General features: G+C 39.9%; 1 protein-coding gene across 1 annotated transcript in view; it reads right to left on the bottom strand.

The window, feature by feature from the left end:
• The window catches only part of TXNRD1 (thioredoxin reductase 1), a 65261-nt gene that overhangs the window by 21962 nt on the left and 20907 nt on the right, over positions 1 to 22392 (bottom strand). Inside the window, exons 4-11 of the mRNA XM_059186704.1 lie at positions 20898 to 20970; positions 18585 to 18704; positions 13453 to 13595; positions 12961 to 13076; positions 10794 to 11019; positions 5962 to 6054; positions 5327 to 5403; positions 3247 to 3403 (exon numbers count right to left, since the gene is read on the bottom strand). Of these exons, the coding sequence (XP_059042687.1) occupies positions 3247 to 3403; positions 5327 to 5403; positions 5962 to 6054; positions 10794 to 11019; positions 12961 to 13076; positions 13453 to 13595; positions 18585 to 18704; positions 20898 to 20970 (1005 nt within the window). The remainder of the gene's footprint in view (positions 1 to 3246; positions 3404 to 5326; positions 5404 to 5961; positions 6055 to 10793; positions 11020 to 12960; positions 13077 to 13452; positions 13596 to 18584; positions 18705 to 20897; positions 20971 to 22392) is intronic.

Below are 22392 nucleotides of genomic sequence, written 5' to 3'. Positions count from 1 at the left end.
GGAAAACATTTTAAATAAATAAAACTTGTAGAGATCGAAAAAAACTATTTGACGTGCAAACTACACAATATGGAATTAATAGCCTTAGTGCAGACAATCAGCAAACTTAAAGACATCACGACAGTTCTTGAAAAAAATAGAGAACAGAAATGGGCTTAGGACCATGAAAAGTACATCAGAAGTGAACCAATATTCATTAATTGGAGGCTGAGGGGAAGAAAGGAAGAGGGAAGACAAATGAATGGCTGAATATTTTCCTAATCTGATGAAAAGGATAAATAGATAAATCTAAGAAACTTGACAAGCCCTAAGCAGAGTAACTGTAAGGAAAAGAATGCCACGACTTACAATAATTTAGCAGTAATTGCTAAAACACAGTGATAAAAGGAAATCAGAACAAAGAACAAAGATAAAAATGATAGCCTACTTGTGTTCAGAATCCATGCAACCAAAAGATAACAGACAAATCACTAGCTATTTAAAGAAACACAGTAAATCTAGAACTCTATATTACAAGAAATATCTTCCAAAAAAACTGGAGGCAAAATAAACTTAAAAACAAAGAAACAACAAGTAGAAAAGGAATTCACCAGGAGCAGACATGCACTAAAATAACTATAAAAGGAAATTCTTCAGGCAGGAAAACAGGGTATCAAATGGAAATCTGGATCCATATAAAAGACAAGTTGTCCCAGTTTCAAACTGCAGGTTCCAATGGACTTAAATGGATGGACTGTTGTGGCGTAGCCTGGAAAATATAATCCTTGTCTCCAGCACCTCTATTTGGAGAATACACTACACAGTTTTCACAACAATCAACTTAATGAACTTTCAGAATACAACCTATCCTGAAGTTGAAGATACATATACTATGGCTTCTGTATGGTTTTCACATAAAATATTATATATATAAAATATATGTATATTGTTTATTTTTAGTTTTAAAGTAGGCTCCACACCCAACACAGGGCTCGAACTCACAACTCTTGAGATCAAGAGTTGCATGCTCTACTGACTGAGCCAGCCAGGCACTCCTAAAATATTCTATATATACTAAAAAATTGAGTTAACAAATAAAGTACTGCCTTAATAATAAAGTCGCTCACGTTTACTGTTTGTAAAAACAAAGTATTTCAAGTATTTGAGAGCAATTCTAAAAAGATCCAAGAAACAACAACTGGTCATTCTGCTGACATGTTCTGTCATATTGTGCTTTAAACTGGTCTGTGTGTCTTATCATGTGGCTTTTTAAACAAAGGGCTTAGTGGAATGTCCATCATTTACAGGCTGACTCAGCTTTAGTTTGTTTTCTTTCAGTTTTTGAAATGATAAAAACTTTTCTTCCCTTCATTTGTGTTTCCAAAAGAACGAAATATTTTATTTAATGGCAAATATTTTTAAGTTTCAGAAGTTTAATTATTATTAAACGTTAAAAATTTTTATTTAAATTTCCCCAATGTGTTTTCCACTTCATTTTATTTAGGAAAATTATGTGTTACATAGATGTTTGCAAATTTGGTGGATTCTTTAATTCTTGAGATATCTTTCCTATCCCCTATTCTTCTATAATCTATACTTTGCAAATCTTTGTTAGGCAATAAATCACCATGATTAAGACAGCAATACTTACAGTCAGAACTGGACTTCATTTATGCCTGGGCTGCCGCCCAGCCTTGTGACCTCCTACAGTTACCTAATTTCCCTGTACACGTCATCAACCTCCAGGGAGGCCCGGAGGCTGAATGAGATAAGGCTTACAGAGCACTGAGCTCAGTGCCAAGCACATGGCAAGCACGCACATGTAGCACTTTGTTTCCCTTTCTTCCCAAAGCTCTTGTGAAGTGCTGACTAACAGAGGATAGCAATTTTGGAGGAAGGCACTGCACTAACACCCACAGTTCAGTCTGGACTCCCTTAAAATCCCATAATGGTTTTAACTCAGCCAGGTGCTGATGGTAAGCTAAACTTTTCAACAGAAAAGAGATCTTTTCTGAGAGCTGCTCCTTTAGGAGGAGGACAGATATGGATTCTCTCACCTTCTCAGGTATGCGGTAAAATTCTTAACACAGGTTGGGCAAGATTAAAGAGATTATGCAGTTGCTTAAAAAAAAAAATGTGTGTGTGATTTGCCCAAAGGCATTTAACCTAGATATCTACTGGCATTTCCATTTTATTTACTATACTAAAGGACAGACAGACCAGTGAGATTTCAAACGCAGAGATCTGAACAGCACCTGTTTATAATATAATTCCCTAAACGGTAAAGGCATTTGTCTTATTATTAGAGTTACACTAAAAATAAGGGGAAAAAAAACCATAAAACAGAACAACAAAACAGCAAGAGAGGGAAGACAAGCAGGGAAGCGGGAGAGGGAGAAGCAGGCTTCCCACTCAGAAGGGAGCCCAATGTGGGGCTTGATCCCAGGACCCGGGGATCATGACCTGGGCCAAAGGCAGATGCTTAATGACTGAGCCACAGAGGTGCCCCTAAAAAAAAAAAATCACTTTAGAACATTAATTTAACACATTAAACATTCCAAGAGCGGAAGACATATTTTTTTAAAATGACAGAGTAATAAAGCCTAAATATTGGTTTAACAGCTTTGCACATTGATACTATTACCTAGATCCCCAAATCCTTTTAAAGCCTAGATAGGTGCCATAAAAGGATTTAGAAAATTATACTTAAATTGGTAATAATGAAATTAATGTAAAATGCAACCATTACGCATATATGGAACACAATAGTGCTGAAATTTGATTAACCGAGGTCATTTATTCCCAGTGTGGTCCCCAGAATGACAATTTTTATAATAAAGTCACAAAGGTACAGCAGACTTAACAATGTCTTGGTTGGAATACAGTTAATAGAGCACAGCTAGGATGCCATCAGCAAGATAGCTAAACTATCCAAGACCTGGAAAACTTCACAGCTACCCCTAACTAGGGAACTGGTAGTACTATTAGTAACAGTATCAATACTGGGGAGCCTGGGCGCTCAGTTGATTAAGTGTCCAACTCCTGGTTTTGGCTCAGGTGGTGATCTCATGGGTGGTGAGTTAGAGCCCGGTGCAGGGCTCCACGCTCAATACAGAGTCCGCTTGAGATTCTCCCCCGCCCTCTGCCCCTTTCCCACTCACATAGGTTGCACGCACGCTCTCTCTCTCTCTCTCAAATAAATAAATAAATATTTTTTAAAAACAAAACAAAAAAAATACCATAAATAGGTGTCAGCCACAAACTCACCTTCACACTGGAGCCAGCATAAAGCCTCTGAGCCAGCAATCTTCCTGCCTGGATTGCTACCGGCGTGAGCTCCAGCTTCCCCTCCAGTATATCCCCAATGGCATAGATGTAAGGCACATTGGTCTGCTCTTCATCTGTGACAGGTATTTTTCCAGTCCTGAAAATTCATTCAGTTAAAATCAATTACCACTATTATGTAGAATAAAATCTCTTTTCTCCCAAAGCAGCCCAAAACTGTGATCCTAGCTAAGGGCAACATTCAAATGCATTAAAATTAAAAATACATGCATACAGGGTGCATAGGTGGCTTAGTCCGTTAAGCATCTGACTCTTGATTTCGACTGGGTCGTGGTCTCAGGGGCATGCGGGCAAGCCCTGCAACAGGCTCCACACTCAGCGCGGGGCCTGCTTACGATCCTCCTCCGCCTCTCCCCACCACACCACTACACCCCCAATATGCACACTCTCCCTCTCTAAAAAAAAGAAATACATACATAAAATAAAATAAAATTTTTAAAAAATACATAAAAAGCTTAGAGACAATTCTGGAATAAGAAAACTGTAAGGAACCCTGGAGGAAAACTACAACAGTGGTTAAGAATATGTAGACTCTACAGGTGACAGGCTGGCTGGGGAGAGGAACATACAACTCTTGATCTTGGGGTTGGTTGTGTGACCCCCATGTTGGGTACAGAGATTACTTAAATATTAAAAAATATTTAAAAAAAAAGAAAAAGAAAAAAGAGGGCTCCTAGGTGGCTCAGTTTGTTAAGCAACAGCCTTCAGATCAGGTCATGATCCTAGAGTCACAGAATCAAGCTCCCCATCAGGTTCTTGTGCTCCCATTCTGTGTCTCTCAAATAAATAAATAAAATCTTTAAAAAAAAAAAAAAAAAAGTGTGGCTCCTAAATAGTAATAACCAGGTCTGTTGCTTATCACCTCTATGATAGGGTGATGGAAGGGCTATCTAATATCTCTCAGCTTCGTTTTCCTACCTATAAATGGGAGACACAATAACGGAAAAACTACCAAGAAGAAAAAGGATATCATCTTCTACCTTAAGGGGCTGTGAGGACTGAATGAAAATGGGTACAAAGTAAGTGTTTGCTGTTAACGTCACACAAAATCTAAGCTTTGGACCCACTGGAACAAGGCTAGCAGGTTTATTAAGTCATCGTAACATTTGGTCTGCTAAATCTTACTGGTGACCTCCTCAACAACTCTGTCTTTTCATCTTAGTAAAAAAAGGAGTAAAACAAAAATCATCATGATCAGATTAGGAAGTCTCTTCTCCAAAATACAGGATATTCCTGAAAGAGGAGAAGCAAACTGTATTTTTACTTTCCCAGACATTCAGCATTCATATCACTTGTTTTTACTTGGCCGTAAGGAAGGAAATGTTGGGAAACAGCCCCAGGCAGCAGATAAGCAGCCACCCCCCCCATCTCAGTTCTCTCCTGCGGTGCTACAGTCCAAAGGATTTTCACGCTTAACTCTGAAAACAGAATTTTATAATATTTGTAGCTATCACTAGAAATACAGTGACCATCATCCTAAAACTTGGTAGCTCTAAACATAGTTCAGATCTACATATTTAACGCAGCTCAAAGCACACACCTGCAATTAACTGTGGGGTTAGATTCCTTTTCTGGATACTATACATTAAAGAAACAAAATGCAAGCTGCTCTATCTTCCATTTAGATTTGCAAAGGGAAAAAAAACAAAACAGGAAATATTAATGTGACTGGCACTGAGTTTTCTCCAGCTATAATAAAAACTAAAGCTAAAAATCTAAAACTCCGGGGCGCCTGGGTGGCTCAGCTCTGCCTTTGGCTCAGGTCATGATCTCAGGGTCCTGGGATCGAGCCCCACATCAGGCTTTCTGCTCAGCAGGGAGCCGGCTTCTCCCTCTCCCTATGCCTGTCACACTACCTTCTTGTGGTCTTGCTCTCTCTGTCAAATAAATAAGTACATAAATAAAATCTTTAAAAAAAAAAATCTAAAACTCCACTATTGATCGGTATTACAAATAACTGAGATAGTATTCAATAAGACATTAATAAAATTTTTTCTCTTACTTTTCATTTATCTTTACCCCCACGGTTTCTAAGCCAATTTTTCTCGTGCAAGCATCTCTTCCTATCGCCAGCAATACCTGAAAAATTATTAATTTTTAATCAGTGACTGTTATCAAAAATGCTGCACGTAAGTTATTTATCATTAAGCCAATCTGATTTCATTTTCAAGACCTGGAAAGAAATATTTCATTAAGAAAGTAATGCAAGAGTTTAAACAAATTAAAGTATTTTTAAAATATATCCACTGAACATGATATAGCAGAAATCCTTGTCCATTTATTAAGAAAAAGAAAGTTAACAAGCCCTTTAATAAATCTAGCCAAGCTTAAAGACAAAAACAGCATAGGCTAGAACTGAATTTTTTTTTTAAGTAGTGAGATAGATTAAAATTTTTAAGGACAGAGAAGTTCTATCTCATTTAAAAAGTTGGATGCCTATTTTAGGTATCTGACAAACGATGTTTTTAAGTTACACATAAAACAAATTATAGTATCACAAGCAATAAAGATGTCTTAAAATGGGCATATCATCAAGGGTTTTAGAAATAGCCAACAGCCATTATATGTACCCAGCAAATATCCAATAAGCATATTATCTGCTTTCTAATTTAGTAATGATCTGAGCCCACTCCTTACCGTATTATACTCTCCTTCAATGGTTTCATCACTACTGGTGGACTTAGCTGTCACCCTGAGTCGGCCTGGTGTCCCTGCTTCAATCTGTTCAACCTATAAAAGTAACAAAATTTTACTCCATAATAAGGACAGGTACCAACCCTCTTCTATCAGGTTAACCCAAAGTTAAACACAAAATCTGGCTGGAAAGGTCTTTCATGTCCCATCTCCCTCACCTTAACATCATTAGGACAATAAGAGGTTTTTGCCTTTTATCACCTTCTTTCTTATTACTTCATGTTTGCTAGAGGGGCTTTCTTTCAAAGAGTTCCTAAACAGAATAAAATTCAAAGAGAAAGGTAGGAGAGGACTACAATTCCTAAAATCCAACTAAAGACTTGCTGTTCTTCCCAGGCTCCTATGTTGCAACTCACCCAGAACCATTAATCCCCTGGAGAGCCACTACTGCTCAAATTCAGAGATTCTCTTCCAAACTCAAATCTGTGGCTTTGTCAACAAAGAACAGACAATGGAGTAAATCAAACATGATATAGGTAACAGCTAGAAAGCCCTAAATAGTATAGTGAGCCAGGAGGTAGGTGTGTCCTAAGTAGGGGTGGTCTTCAGGGCACGGATGTAAGGAGGAAGGAGCAAACTCTGGAGTCTGTGCTGTGCCCGATGGGATCAAACACACTAGCCCGTTACTCCAAGATGTCAACCATGACCTCCAGACCAGATAGCAACAGATGAAAAACCTTATCAGCTGGAGGCTTCTGCCTGTCTATAGTTCACCTTTGTCTCTGACTGACAGCAAATCATGGATTTCTACAAAATATTTACTCAAAGACACTCATAAAATCACGTGCAATTTCTACTCTACCTTGTAGGTACAACCATTCTTTATGGGAAAACTGCCAAGTTATTAGGCTTTTCCTGTATCTAATACAATTTCTGCATTTAGAACAATTTTATTCCCCGCCATCTCTCCGCACATCACACTGTACTGTCTGTTCCAAACGTGTTCTCTTCTTCCTCCCTGCAGAAGGCTGCTTCTACGAGGTCACTGGCTAACAAAACACAGCTTCACCAAGGTGCCTGGGGGTCAGAGAGACCCTGGGAACCCAAGTAAAATGTCAGGTGCACAGACGTATTTATTTCACTGGGGCAAAGTTCAGAAGATTCTCAAAGATGCCCAGAACTCTCCAAATATTAAGACATTACAAAGGTATGGTCAATTAATCTTCAACAAAGGAGGCAAGAATATGCAATGGGAAAAAGACAGTCTCTTCAATAAATGGTGTTGGGAAACTGGACAGCTACATGCAAAAAACTGAAAGTGGCCACTTGCTTACACAATACACAAAAATAAACTTAAAATGGATTAAGGCCTAATGTGAGATCTGAAACCATAAAAATCCTAGGAGAGAACATAGGCAGTAATTTCTCTGACGTTGGCCACAGCAACATTTTTTTAGACACATCTACTGAGGCAAGGGGGAAAAGAGCAAAAATGAACTATTGAGACTACATCAAAATAAAAAGCTCTAGAGTGAAGGAAACAACCAACAGAACTAAAAGACAACATATTGAATGGAAGAAGATATTCGCAAATGACATATCTGATACAGAGTTAGTATCCAATATATAAAGAATTTCCAAAAAAAGAAGAAGGGATTATACAACTTGACACCAAAAAACCAAATAATCCAACTAAAAAATGGGCAGAAAGTGGGTCACCTGAATGGCTCAGTTGGTTAGGCATCTTGACTCTTGATCTCAGACCAGGTCTTGATCTCAGAGTCATGAATTCAAGCTCCGAAAAGCCTACTTAAAAGGGGCAGAAGACATGAACAGACATTTCTCTGAAGAAGGCATCCAGATGGCCAAAGGGCACATGAAAAGACGATCAATAACACTCATCATCAGGAAATGCTTATCAAAGCCACAATGAGAGGGGAACGCCTGGATGGCCTAATGAGTTAAATGTCAGCCTTCAGTTCAGGTCATGATCTCAGGGTCATGGGATCCAGCCCCGTTATAACGTTCCCTGTTCCACCGGAAGTCTGCTTCTCCTTCCCCCTCCATCCCCCACGCCCTGCTCTTGCTCTCTCTCAAATAAACAAACAAAAATGTTAAAAAAAAAAAAAAAAAAAACAACCCACAATGAGATATTACTTTACACCTGTCAGAATAGCTAAAATAAAAAAATACAAGAAACAAGTGTTGGCGAGGATGTGGAGAAATAGGAACCCTTGTGCACTGCTAGTGGAAATGCAAACTAGTGCAGCCACTACGGAAGACAGTAAGGAGCTTCCTTAAAAAATTAAAAATAGGGGCGCCTGGTGGCTCAGTGGGTTAAAAAGCCTCTGCCTTCGGCTTGGGTCATGATCTCAGGGTCCTGGGATTGGCCCTGCATCAGGCTCTCTGCTCAGTGGGGAGCCTGCTTCCCCCACCCCCCTCTCTCTGTCTGCCTCTCTGCCTACTTGATCTACGTCTGCCAAATAAATAAATAAAATCTTTAAAAAAAAATTAAAAATAGAGGGGCACCTAGATGACTCAGTCCACCTCTTGGTTTCGGCTCAGGCCATGATCTCAGGGTCCCAGGAACAGAGCCCCTTGACAGGCTCTACATTCTGCTTATTCCTCTCCCTCCCTCTCTGCCACCCTTCACCCATCCCCACTTGTGTGTAAACACTCTCTCTAGAATAAATAAAATCTTTTTAAAAAACGTTAAAATTAGAACTACCCTATGATCTAGTAATTGCACTACCAGGTATTTACCCAAAGAACATGAAAACATGAAATCAAAAGGAAATAGGTACCCCTATGTTTATCGCAGCACTGTCTTCAACAGCCAACTTACGGAAGCACCCCAAATATCCATTAGCAGATGAATAAAGATGTAGTTTATACAAACAATGGAATACCACTCAGCCATAAAAAAAGAATGAAATCTTATCATTTGCAACAACATGGATGGAACTAGAGAGTATAATGCCAAGCAAAATAAGTCAGAGAAAGACAAATACCGTACCATTTCACTCCTATGTGGAATTTAAGAAACATGACAAACACATGAAAGAAAAAAGAGACACAAACCAAAAAATCAGACTCTTAACTACATAGAACAAACAGATGGTTCCCAGAGGGCAGGGGGGTAGCGGGATGGGTCAAGTAGGTGTCGGGGATTAAGGAGGGCACTATGATGAGTGCTGATTAATGTAGAGAATTGCTGAATCACTGTATTGCACACCTGAAACTAATATAACACTGCATGCTAACTACACTGGAATTTTTTTTTTTTTTTAAGATTTTATTTTTTTTGACAGAGATTACAAGTAGGCAGAGAGGCAGGCAGCGAGAGAGAGGAGGAAGCAGGCTCCCTGCTGAGCAGAGAGCCTGATGTGGGGCTCAATCCCAGGACCCTGGGATCATGACCCAAGCTGAAGGCAGAAGCTTTAACCCACTGAGCCACCCAGGCACCCCTAGAGTGGAATTCTTAAAAGACATTACAGGAAGAGGCTACTCTTCTATCAGAATGTGTACGTCCAGCTGTTGCTTTCTGATCACGGTCCTACTGCAAACATAGCTTATCTACGTCCACTCCCTAAAAATCAACTCTAGTAATCAAGTACTGATTACTTCAAGGACATCTGCTACTTAATCCTCATTATAATATTGGAAGATAAGTTCATTTTAGATTTACTGTGCCAGGTTCTGTTCTAATTACTTTCTAAGAGTCAGCTAATGCAATCTTCACTGGAACCCTGAGAAGGGTGTTCTTAGCATCCTGATTTTACAGAAGAAACTGAAGCTCAGAGAGATTAAGGAATTCCCCCAAAGTCACCTGGCAAGAAAATGGCAGAATAGTACTGAAAACAGGTCGTGCTCATCCCAATGCTCAAACTCTACCCATCAACATTAAGAGATCCTTAAAATGGTCCTACAAAGCATCTAAGTTAAGCCCCTGAACAAACAATAGCTAAAGTTCCTTAACTTGTGTCAACACAACAGTCTCATCTTTACCTGCTCTAAAAGAAACATATCTATCAGTCTGGGATACAAGAAGTGACTAATTCTGTCACTTCTATATATCAAAATAGCTGTAGTCATGGTAACAACTCCCAGTGTAACTTGGCGTATTTTTCAATCTTTTCGAAAGAAGATTAAATGAGCAAGAAAGGCCAGCCCGTATAACAAAATCAGATAATCATTCTCAGAGAAGCCAGAATAATACAGTGTGCATCTGTAGACTACACAGCAAACCAAGAGCGAATGTCTTATGACAAAAATTTAAAAATCAGTCCAGTCTTGAAATCTTATTTAAATCACTGGTGTGGGGGCACCTGGGTGGCTCAGTGGGTTAAGCCGCTGCCTTCAGCTCAGGTCGTGATCTCAGGGTCCTGGGATCGAGTCCCGCATCGCGCAGCAGGGAGCCTGCTTCCCTCTCTCTCTGCCTGCCTCTCCATCTACTTGTGATTTCTCTCTGTCAAATAAATAAATAAAATCTTAAAAAAAAAAAAAAAAATCACTGGTGTGTATGGAGAAATAAAGGATAACAGACCAAAAACTATTAACATAAAGGGATGCCTGAAGGGAAGCATTAAACAAAAGAGAACCAAAGGTAAGAAAGCTGAGAAGACAACAGACATTATTAACTTGGAGCTAAGAACAAAACTGTTTAGGCAGTAGCATGTCCAAGTTCATATACCAATACCACAGGTGAGGCACTGCAGCATTCCCAACGGTTTATAATGCTGAAAGAAAAGCTCCCATCACCAACCCCAACATTCTCTGTCCTGCCTTTTAAACACAACTATAAAACCAACAAACCTACCAGCAACTCCACTTACTTTTATTGGTACAAATTGTTTGATAAACTTGACACCATGTTCTTCCATATGTTCACCAATTTTGTTGGCCATGTCCTGGTCAAATCCTCTAAGAAGAATGGATCGGACCATAACAGTAACATCTAAGCCAATGCCAGCAAGAAATCCAGCGCATTCGAGGGCAACATAGGATGCTCCAACCACCAGCGTCTTACCCGGGCAATAAGGTAAGGAGAAAAGATCATCACTGAAAAGCAATTAAAAAAAAAAAAAGAAAAAAATTAAGAATGTTCATATGTAAGTAATGACAATCAAAGTAAAATTTTTGGTTTCTTAAGAACAATAGACTTTTAAGATTAAAAACATTCAATCAGCTACATATATAATACATGAAAAGTGTTTACAAGGCCTTAGACACTGTCCCTCTCTTGCTACTCAGCTGCTTTGGAAGTAGCTCAAGTGCCCATGGCCAAACAAAGCAAACTGCATAACTCATGGTCAAACAAAATAATTTTGAACTTGTTTAGAGTAATTCTCCACTAACGTGTTTTAATATGTATATTTGCAAACCCAACCCCCCAACCCTCATCTCAACACCACAAAGCTCTCTCTGATGTGGCAAATCTGTGATACTTCTTTTTATCTGGAACACCAATTATCAAGAATAGAGAGAAGAGTAGAAGAAAACTTCCAACATAAATGTTTTGTAAAATAAAAACCAACTATAAAAAGTAAAACCTAGGGGCACCCGGGTGGATCAGTGGGTTAAGCCTCTGCCTTCCGCTCAGGTCGTAATCTCAGGATCCTGGGATCTAGCCCCGCATCGGGCTCTCTGCTCAGCAGAGAGCTTGCTTCCCCCTCTCTCTCTGCCTACCTGTGATATCTCTCTCTCTCTTTCTCTCTCTCTCTGTCAAATAAATAAATAAATAATCTTATGTTTAAAAAAAAAAAAAAAAGTAAAACCTGACAAAATCTTTTAGTCAAGTGAAGAATATACAAGACATGAGAGAGATCAGAAAGGCATTGTTAGGAAATGAGTTTTGTTTTGTTGTTTTTTTTCCTCAAAGATTTTATTTATCAGAGAGAGAGAGCGGGAGAGAGAGCGAGCACAGGCAGACAGAATGGCAGGCAGAGGCAGAGGGAGAAGCAGGCTCCCTGACGAGCAAGGAGCCTGATGTGGGACTCGATTCCAGAATGCCGGGATCATGACCTGAGGATCATGACCTGAGCCGAAGGCAGTTGCCAAACCAACTGAGCAACCCAGGCGTCCCGGGTTTTTTTTTTAATATGAGAAAGGAAGCTATCTAAGACAACAAAGGGAACTATTGCCATTGGAGCTGCCCCTACATGAAGCACAAAGGAAAAAAATTGTATCTTCTCCCCCCAAAAAAGGGCCCCAAAAGAATAATTTGTAACACAATCAGGAACTCCTGGGCAAAAAGCACACAAGAGGACATATTTATCAACAACCTGTCTTAACGTTGTTGTAATGTGAAATTCCTTATTGAATTCCTAATGTGAATTGTTAGGTCACCATATGATCACCCGGTGAGCAAAATAAATCACACAGTCAAATCTTGCTTGACTCACTTATTTCAGAAGGCCAACTACACTGACACTGTGCCCACGCGGAACAGCAAGGAGGAGGGCCTAGGGTTCTACATGGTCTGCCATCCGTCACTGTTTTAGCATCCACATGAATATCCATCTAGTTTTAAATGTTAGACATTTCTGGGTGCCTGGGTGGCTCAGTGGGTTAAAGCCTCTGCCTTCCGCTCAGGTCATGATCCCAGGGTTCTGGGGTTGAGCCCTGCATCGGGCTCTCTGCTCAACAGGGAGCCTGCTTCCCTCTCTCTACCGCCTCTCTACCTACTTGTTATCTCTGTCAAATAAATAAAATCTTTTTAAAAAATTGTTAGACATATCTGATATACACTCACACATGTGTACATTCCAACATAAATCTGTATGTCAGCAGTGATGTTAACTGAGTGGTAAGAAGACCAATGTTTACAGTCCTGAATTCTTAAATGTTCTCTTGCATAAAGTAATTTTTCCCTTTTCTTTTTCCCAATGCCCTATCCCTTTGGGCAGAAATGTAGCAAAACACCTGAAGTTCTAGCAATGGACTGAATGGGTTTGAAGAAAAAAACCTGAAAAGCATAAATCTGCAATGGGCTTCTCTTACCTGCTGATACAGTACTCTCTGTCACCAGGGATGCCCAAATAACGTGGCCTCTCGCCGGTAGCAATGAGAAATCGCTCTGCTGAATAAATTTTTTCTTTGCCTTTGTTATTTGTTGCCTACAAAAAAACCAATGTCAACTTTTAGTAAGCTATTACTCATCAGAACTGTAGACTTGATAGTTAACAAAGGCCATTCACATTATCCAATTTGATCTTCATAAAAATTTGGTAATATGTAAGATGTTGAGGGTCTGAGTAGTTAACAGACTAGTTCAAAATCATAAAATCTACTAAATGGCAGAGCGAAGACTCAAATTCAGGTAATCTGGCCCCAAATCCAGTACGGTCACACTACCACCCCCCAAGAGAAAGGCCTGTAAGACGGGACTGCAAAATCACCAAACCGGACAGTTTGGGTCACGATGGCTTTTCCTTCTATTAAGAGAATCACTTTCTCTTTTCCTCCCCTACCCCCAACCTATCACACAATTACCTTAATCCTGTGCGGACCCACAAACTGCCCATAGGCATTCTCATAGGTGACTTTCTTCTCCCTCAGAGCTACCCGGTAGCCCCAGTTCAGAGAGCCAATGTGGTTCTGTACGGCTTCTGTCATTTTATTCCAGTCATGTTTAACTGCACAAAAAGAGAAGAAGAAATGTTTTTAGCTTTTCAACTGCCAGGCAAAGACCATTATCCAGTAACTATTCACGTGGAATACAAAGAGCAGAGCTTTTAGTCTGAAAGAGTCCTTCATTCCAAGCATATAAACAACTTTTTCATGCGCAGTTATTCTTTCCTTTTTAGAACACTACCAAATAATTCATCATGCAAGGCTTCCTGACAATTCTTAAAACTAAAATAACTAGGCACAAACTTTTTCTCTTTTTTAGAAATGAACAGGAATTTTACTTTGATTGTTAAATACTGATTGCTGGGGTAATGAGGTGTGGTAAAGCCTGGGATTCTGTATTTTAACAATCCCCAAGGGATCCTGATATAGCCGGGTTTGGCGTTAGTAAGCTGGTAACAGTCTAGACCAGAAGACCAGCAAATAAAGGCCAACTATAGGGACGCCTGGGTGGCTCAGTCGGTTGGGTATCTGTCTTCGGCTCAGGTCATGACCCCAAGGTTCTGGGATGGAGTCTCACATTGGGCTCCCTGCTCAGCAAGGAGCATGCTTCTCCCTCTGCCCGCTCCCCTGCTTGTGCTCTCTCAATTCTTCTGACAAATAAATAAATAAAAATCTTTTTATTATTTATTAAAAATATTTATAAAAATATATTAATAAAAATATTTTTTTAAAACCCCAAGGCCAACTAAGCCCCACTGCCAAATGTAGCCCATCACCTTTTTAATAAAATTTATACCCTTGCGACCACTTACTTACATACACCATCTAGGGCTGCTTTCATGCCACAACAGCAGAGCTGAGTAGTTGTGACAGGGATCATTGTGCCTGTGAAACCTGAAAGATTTACTATCTGGCCCTTTACATAAAAAGTTTGCTGACCCTCGATCTAGACAGAGTATTAAGACAGCCTCACTGTCCCCCAAATCCCCCTTTCACCAAAGAGAGGAAGATTTTTTAATTCTATCATAAAATGAATCCTTTGAGGGGCACCTGGGTGACTCAGTCAGTTGGGCATCCGACTCATGATTTGGGCTCAGGTCATGGTCTGACCATGAGATCGAGCCCTGGGTCGGGCTCCACACTCAGTGGCAAGTCTGCTCCAGATTCTCTCTCTGTTTGCCCCTCCTTGTGCATACACACTTTCTCTCTCTCTGAAATAAATCTTTTTTTTTTTTTTTTTAAAGATTTTATTTATTTGTTTGACAGAGAGAGAGATCACAAGTAGGCATAGAGGCAGGCAGAGAGAGAGAGGAGGAAGCAGGCTTCCTGCTGAGCAGAGAGCCCGATGTGGGGCTCAATCCCAGGACCCTGGGATCTTGACCTGAGCCGAAGGCAGAAGCCTAACCCACCGAGCCACCCAGGCGCCCCTGAAATAAATCTTTTTTAAAAAAATGAATCCTTTGAGTCAGGCACTAATGTATTAAATTTCAATGGATAAAAATCAATCACTCACTCATTAGTAACTTATCAATGACTAGAAAAAAACAGGGTACAGATAAAATATACTCAGTGATAGGACAAAGGCAGGTCCTAGGAAAGCTGTGGTCTGCAAGGAAGGAAAAGAGAATCAACATATACTGAAAGATCTGCCATGGAAATGAGAAGTCTGAATCTTAAGACTCAGGGTTAGTAAGTAGAGCTTAGCCACATAGGAAGCTGTGAACCAAGTCTATGCTACTCAACGGCCAACCTCTATATCTGGAAACTACAACACCAAAACTGGTCTGTGGCCTCCCAGAGAATAGATCGTCGATATTCAATTCACAGAATCAAAACATTAGACTTTAAGACATCAATGAAACAGACAGTGACTATAGAACCCACTGTGGTTGCAATGCTGAGAGGATGGTGTGCTGGAAGGCGGCGGGGCTGGGGAGTGCTGAGGGAGCCCTGCCAACCCACCCATCTGGCCTCCGTCTAGCAACACTAAAAGAGAAAAGACAAGATTCACTTTTGCTCCCTCCCCCAGGAATGGAATAGAATAGTATAACTCACTAGGCCAACCATTTAGCTGAAACAATTACCAACATTTTGCCAATTTCATTTCATATACTCCTCCTTTCCACTAGAATATTTAAGATTTTACTTGAGTGTGTGCACGTGTGTGCATGAGCAAGGGGAGGAGCAGAAAAAGAGGGAGAGGAAGAAACAGACTCCCAGCTGAGCACAGAGGCTGACATGGAGCTGAATCCCAGGACCCTGAGATCATGATCTGAGCCAAAATCAGACCCACTGAAGCCACCCAGGTGCCTCTTTACTAGACTATTTTAAGCAAATCCCAAACACTTTATTGGTGATGTGTTTGGCTGTTACAGTGATTTAGGAATGACCAAAGGCCACTAATGCTAAATATCCTTCACTACAGTTTCTTACAATTAGGAGGGGTCCAGCCCAACATGCCAATAATGCCCCCATGGAGAAATAATGAACCAGACCACAGGTAGGATTGATTCACTTCTGAAATTTCACAATCACAGAACTATTAAATGGACTATACTCTGCGAATTCATCAGTAGATACTATATTCTAAGTTTAAGACATAGCTGAGATTAAATAATAGCATCAAAAAATTCAACTATTTCAGTGACAGAAATATTCTTCTGCTGGAAAGAGCAATCAATTCACCAAATTCTATTTCACCACCCACCTGATTACTGAATTTATTAGAATTATACTTAGTTGGCCCTGTTAATACAACTTCACATTCAGCAGAGGCCTGTATTTAACACTTTTTAAGACTCTGAAGACTCACTATACACTTCTATGTTTCTAATTTAAGCAATTCAGTTTCCCTGACTTTATTTTCCTGAGAATGAATAGCTTAAAGCTAACAGCAATTAGTACAACACACCAAATTTAAGTACTAGATCACTATATGAATAAAAATTGTGTGACTGAGTTATATAGCACTGTTATTTACCTAGATTTAAGAGACAGATGCATTCACTACAGATGACAATATATGGAAATAATAAAACTACATCAATCAAAATTTGCTTGGAACAACTTTACCTCTTCCAAAAACTTCTAGACTTTTTCAGATGAATATCCTGTTACACGTCCTCTTTAAGACGGAACTAACTTGGTTCAAATATACAACTTCCTATAATGTCTGTAAATATTTTTCTACATCCCATTAAACAAAGAACCAAGTGCTTGGCAGAGTCTACTCCAATTTATAGAAACTGAATGGAAGAATTAAAAGCAGCAAGTCCAACCGGGCGCCTGGGTGGCTCAGTGGGTTAAAAGCAGCAAGTCCAGAGGAAGGAACAGAAACTGTGTGATGAGTCGCAGCTATCTGAACCACACTGCTGTACTCAATCCTCACGCGGTGAATGGCTCAAGTCAGGTTGTGCCCACGCCTACCTACTACAATAACCTACATTTTAACGTACCAGGAGGGCTGGGTGAAGCAAGCTCTTAACCCAAGGGACCCAGAATACTGGCAAAAACTGTGTGTCCCCACTTAATTAACGTCACCAATTCTACCTCTGGGCTTCCAGGGAACGTGGGCTGCCTATCAATGATATTAGTGCACCAGTGATTAGTGGAATCTGCGCACTTATACAATTTGTATTACTCATCTCTGTATTTCCCCAGCACAGACTGCACTGCAAAAAGTGGCCACTGAATAGCAATATTATGTAACTACACTAGTACAATTTCTAAAACGTCTATGAAGAAGTCTAATACACTAACTAAAGGGAGACCTCTTGTTAACCAGGTACATTAAAAGTAGGTCTCCAGGAAGGGCAGAGTGTATGAATGGCAGACTCAGTGGGGAGACATGCAGACACAGGAGTAAATAATAACTTGGCGGGGGCAGAGGAGGGACTAGAGGTGGACTAGATTATGTGTTAAATTCATATTCCGTAGGTCAAAAGTGTCACCTCCACTGCCCTTTTTGTTGGCAAGAGAAAAGGACATGAGGCATGACACCTCAGAAATAAATGATGACACTCTCAGACCCCAAAGGTCATGGACAGAGAATAGCCTTGTAAGGATTTGAGGAAAGAGATGACCCCAGAGTAAGAACACTTTTAAAGTAAGTGATTCTCTAAGACTCCAGACTTAGAGAAAAAAGTACTGTTGATTTTGGGGCACCTGGGTGTCTCAGTGGGTTAAAGCCTCCGCCTTCAGCTCAGGTCATGATCCCAGGTCCCAGGATCGAGCCCCATACTGGGATGCAGCCCCACGTCCGGCTCCCAGCTCAATGGCAAGCCTGCTTCTCTTTCTCCCTGTGCTTTCTCTCTCTCTCGAAGGAATAAATAAAACCTTTAACAACAACAAAAAAAACCTAATATCCGATAAGGCTGAAGTTTCCCTCTTCAAGGACATGGTGATCTAGGATATTCATCAACTATGCAGCCATGTCAACCTCATTTTCTTCTATCAGATAATGCAATCTACTTTCCAAAGGCAGCAATTTCTCTTCAACTTTCCTAGGGTTGCCAGGGTACTCTAGATGTTTTATACAACAAAGACTAACCATCTCTTTCTCTCCAGATAAATGGTTCCCCCCCACCCAAAACATTAGCTCATGAACGGATTTCTTTGGAGAGAGAAAAATCAAACTTCAGAGATAAGCAAATACTTACACTCTTTATGAAACTCTCTATATAAGAATTTATTTGAGGGGCACCTGGCTGGCTCAGGCAGCAGAGTGTACGACTCTTGATCTTGGGGTCACAAGTTCAAGCCCTACACTGGGCAAAGAGATTACTTAAAAATAATATTAATAAAAATAAAGAATTTATCTGAAACATTCTGGTTTTCTATTACAGAAAGGCACTCCAAGTACAGTATCTGTTCTTACCACAACCACTATGCAGCTATCTGACAGAGTAACTACAGTAATTTTATACATAAAAACCATCAACAACAAAAACTCCAGGTCATTTTGTAGTCCCATAAAGATGGATGGGTACTTTGCAAGATCACAACTCAAACCCCTCAAAGCACAGACAGAAGAGCACCTTCTCCCGCCATACCTGTCTCTTCGGTGTTCCAACCATAAGTGCGAGAGTCTTGCAGGGCCTGTCCTAACAAAGCCGCTTGGTGCATCAGTTTTTTAGGTATGCACCCCACATTCACACACGTTCCTCCGAGACCTGCAACAACATCGAGAAATCAGTTTACATCGAGCATCACAATCCTTCAAAGAAGAGGTCAGTAATTATTACTATGATATGAAAGGTCATAATTTATTTGCTTAATGTAGCCAATACTATTTTTTACAAGTTTATTCCTAAGACTCATGGCATTCCTTTTTTTTTTTTTTTTTAAAGATTTTATTTATTTATTTGACAGAGAGAGATCACAAGTAGGCAGAGAGACAGGCAAAGAGAGAGAGAGAGGAGGAAGCAGGCTCCCTGCCGAGCAGAGAGCCCGATACGGGACTCGATCCCAGGACCCCGAGATCATGACCTGAGCCGAAGGCAGCGGCTTAACCCACCGAGCCACCCAGGCGCCCCAGACTCATGGCATTTCTAAGCTCAGAGAGCCTTATATATCAAACATAGTAACACATCCTAAAACACTAGAAAAATGAGATTACGACAATTTCCACATATTTCAAAGATTCAGAATTAACTGATAAAGATGACAGAAACTGAAATTCTACTTGGTGCACAATCCTATACTCACTACCACATCTATGAATAGAACTAAATGGTAAAGGGGTTGTTAAGCTGGCCATAGCTGGACTGCTATGGGTCTAGAACTGCAAGTAAAATCTGGTGTATGCAAGCTTTTTTTTTTTTTAAGAAGGTGGTCAGGACTCCTGGTAGCTCAGTCAGTTAAGCATCTGCCTTCGGCTCAAGTCATGATCTTCAGGGGTCCGAGTATCAAGTCCCCCATCAGGCTCCTTGCTTAGTAGGGAGTCTGCTTCTCCCTCTGCTTCTGCACTCTCTCTCTCTCCCTCTCTGACAAATAAATAAATAATTAAAAAAAAAAAAAAAAAAAAAGGTGGCCTACAGCTTTTGTGCATTCTCACAAAAGGATTCATAACAACCAAAACAAACAAACAAACAAAGGTTTAGCATCTCTGAGCTTAAAGAACATGGTCATAGACTGTCTGCATTAAAACAAAATATAGGCAGACTGAGAGGAAGAGAAAATGGTAAAGGAGTGCCAGACCAGATGGTAGTGGACTTCACACAAGCCTCTGAAGAGAATGCTTCTGGACTGCGACTAGGGACTGTAAGCTCTGCAGGCGGGAGCAGCTATGCCCAATACAAGAACAGTGACTGATATCAAACTGACACCTAATATATATTTGCTGAATCAATTAGAAACTCAAGACACTCTCATATCCAGAGTTCCTGTTTCTTGCTTCTTAAGCTAAGCTGTCTTGATAAGATTTATGTATCACACCAATCCCCTTCTCAAAGGCTTCCTACTATGCTCTTTAGATCCAGATTCCTCATCTTGACCTACCAAGACCAGTACAGCCTGACACCTGCCCTCCTCTCCATTCTTAGCTCTAGCTCGTAGTACCTGTGCTAAATTCATGAAGGACTCCCAACTGCCTCAGGGCCTTTGTATATTCTATTCCGTGACAGAAACGGAAAAACGTCCCTTGAAAGGTTCTTCCTCAGTTCTTGGCATAGTTGGTTGGTTCTTTCTTACTCTTTTGGCCTCATCTAAAGGCCACCTCTTCAGAGGCCTTCTCTGATAATTCTCTCAGAATTAAACTCTTTCCTCTACCCAGTTCCTCTCTTCCACTATGTAATTTTTTGTAGTACCACTTATTATAATTCATAAAGTTCTTGCTTATCTTTTGTCTCCCCACTAGCATATAAACTCCACAAGGGCAGGAACTTCATGTCTACCGAGTCCACTGCTATATTCTCCAATGCCCTAGAGTTCATAATAAGTGTTTAATTAATATTTGTGGAATAAATGAGTAAGGACCATTTAATTCACCAAAACTCAGAAGCAGCATGGGCTATTCATTAAAATATCTAATTCCTGTTCTTGCTGAATGTAGGAACTGGTTTTAGAACAGAATAAGTTTTTAAACTTTCAGTCATAAAGCCCCTAATTTTACAAGGTTACTCAAATATGTAGCTTTAAATCATTATAGTAGCTGTGGATAAGGTTTTACATTATCTTGACTCTGCCAAAAAACCCCTAAATTTTCAACATTTAACTGGAGTCCATTTTAGCAGCATAAGTGAGAGAAATGTATATATACATATTTTAATTTTTAAATTTTTAATTGGGTTTTAGGAGCCATTTAAGCCAATACCAGGGAAAACCCTGCTTTTACAAATTCACTTCTAAGATATTTTAAAGCTTACCCCATCTAGTTCCATGAGGGGTTGGAGTGACAAAATCCAGGACCATTACCTTCTTGTCATATTTGGCTGCCTCCTAGAAAACAAAAGCAGTAAAATCAATTGGAAAGGTGAACATGATAGACTAGAAATGGGCTTTTAAAACTCTAAGCTAGTCTTACTAAATTATAGTGCCTAAGGCATAACCAGTTATTACTGCCTTGGAATTTCATATACAAGATGATTAGCATGATTCCAAGATAAAAATTAAGCAATATTCAGATAGTCCTAAGAGTAGTTTTAAAGAATATGCAGAGTACAGTTGTAAAACCGTCAGCTGGAAACACCAGAATCCTCTTATAAAATTCCACTCACACAATAATGCATTAGGCAATAATCTGAAAAACCTGGTCATTTCTAAGCAAAAATAGAGTATCCAATTAAAAAGATTCATGATAGGGGCGCCTGGGTGGCTCAGTGGGTTAAGCCGCTGCCTTCGGCTCAGGTCATGATCTCAGGGTCCTGGGATCGAGTCCCATATCGGGCTCTCTGCTCAGCAGGGGGCCTGCTTCCCTTCCTCTCTATCTGCCTGCCTCTGTCTACTTGTGTTCTCTGTCTGTCAAATAAATAAATAAAATCTTTAAAAAAAAAAAAAAAGATTTATGATAGCCTATATAACTCTTAATTCAATCTGTATCCTATAAGCATTTTTTAAAGAACTTTTAAGTTTTATCTAATTCAATATCTAGGCAGAATACTGGAAACATTTTTCTTCTAAAATTGTCAGATTTCTTAAAATTTCATGTGAAGAGCCGATAAAAGTTGACGATATCTATAAGGTTTCCAAATCAATTTTAGAGAAGTGACAACAACAGTCCTAAGTTCATTTTACAGAGTACCCTTTATCCTTCTCAGAAAATAAGCTTTGTGTATTGGCGACGAGACCTCCAGGTTATTTGAAAGGACTGAGCCTACGAGTCCTTTAAAACCATCAGAACTAGAGTAAAACACAACTGCTGTTACTCCTGTATCATTTACAACAGAGTAGTGCTTCATGCCGGTCACTGGCCTGCTCTCCTCATTTGGGCTTCGTTTGAACCTACTTTTACTCATCCACAAGCTACACCTCAGGGGAGTATAACCAACTCATCTTTTAAAAGTACCTGTTGGAGAAGGATGAAAGGCCCCAGGCCCCTCACACACGGAAAATGTATCTCAGTTTAGGGCCAGAAGCCTCACTCCTTAACATCCCTTATATATACACCCTCCACCCCCACTACTCCTAAGCTGGAGTTAGTGGTTATTCTTGTAGTTCAGTTCATATTACAAAGGAGGCAAGCATTTTTAACGATTAAGTTTAAGAAATCCAGCTGCTCTCCATTTTTCTATTGGGGATGAGGGAAATCATCAAAGTGAAAACCTATATTAGTATTTATAAAGAATAAGATATGTAATTTCAAACCACTTCTATATGCCTGTATTAGTCTTTGAAAAGTCAGCCAAACTTAAAATGAATCAA

Source organism: Mustela lutreola, chromosome 8 (genome assembly GCF_030435805.1).
Source record: "Mustela lutreola isolate mMusLut2 chromosome 8, mMusLut2.pri, whole genome shotgun sequence".
Lineage (NCBI taxonomy): Eukaryota > Metazoa > Chordata > Mammalia > Carnivora > Mustelidae > Mustela > Mustela lutreola.
The sequence above is the reverse complement of the archived record's forward strand: the minus strand, read 5'-3'. Positions and strand labels throughout refer to the sequence as shown.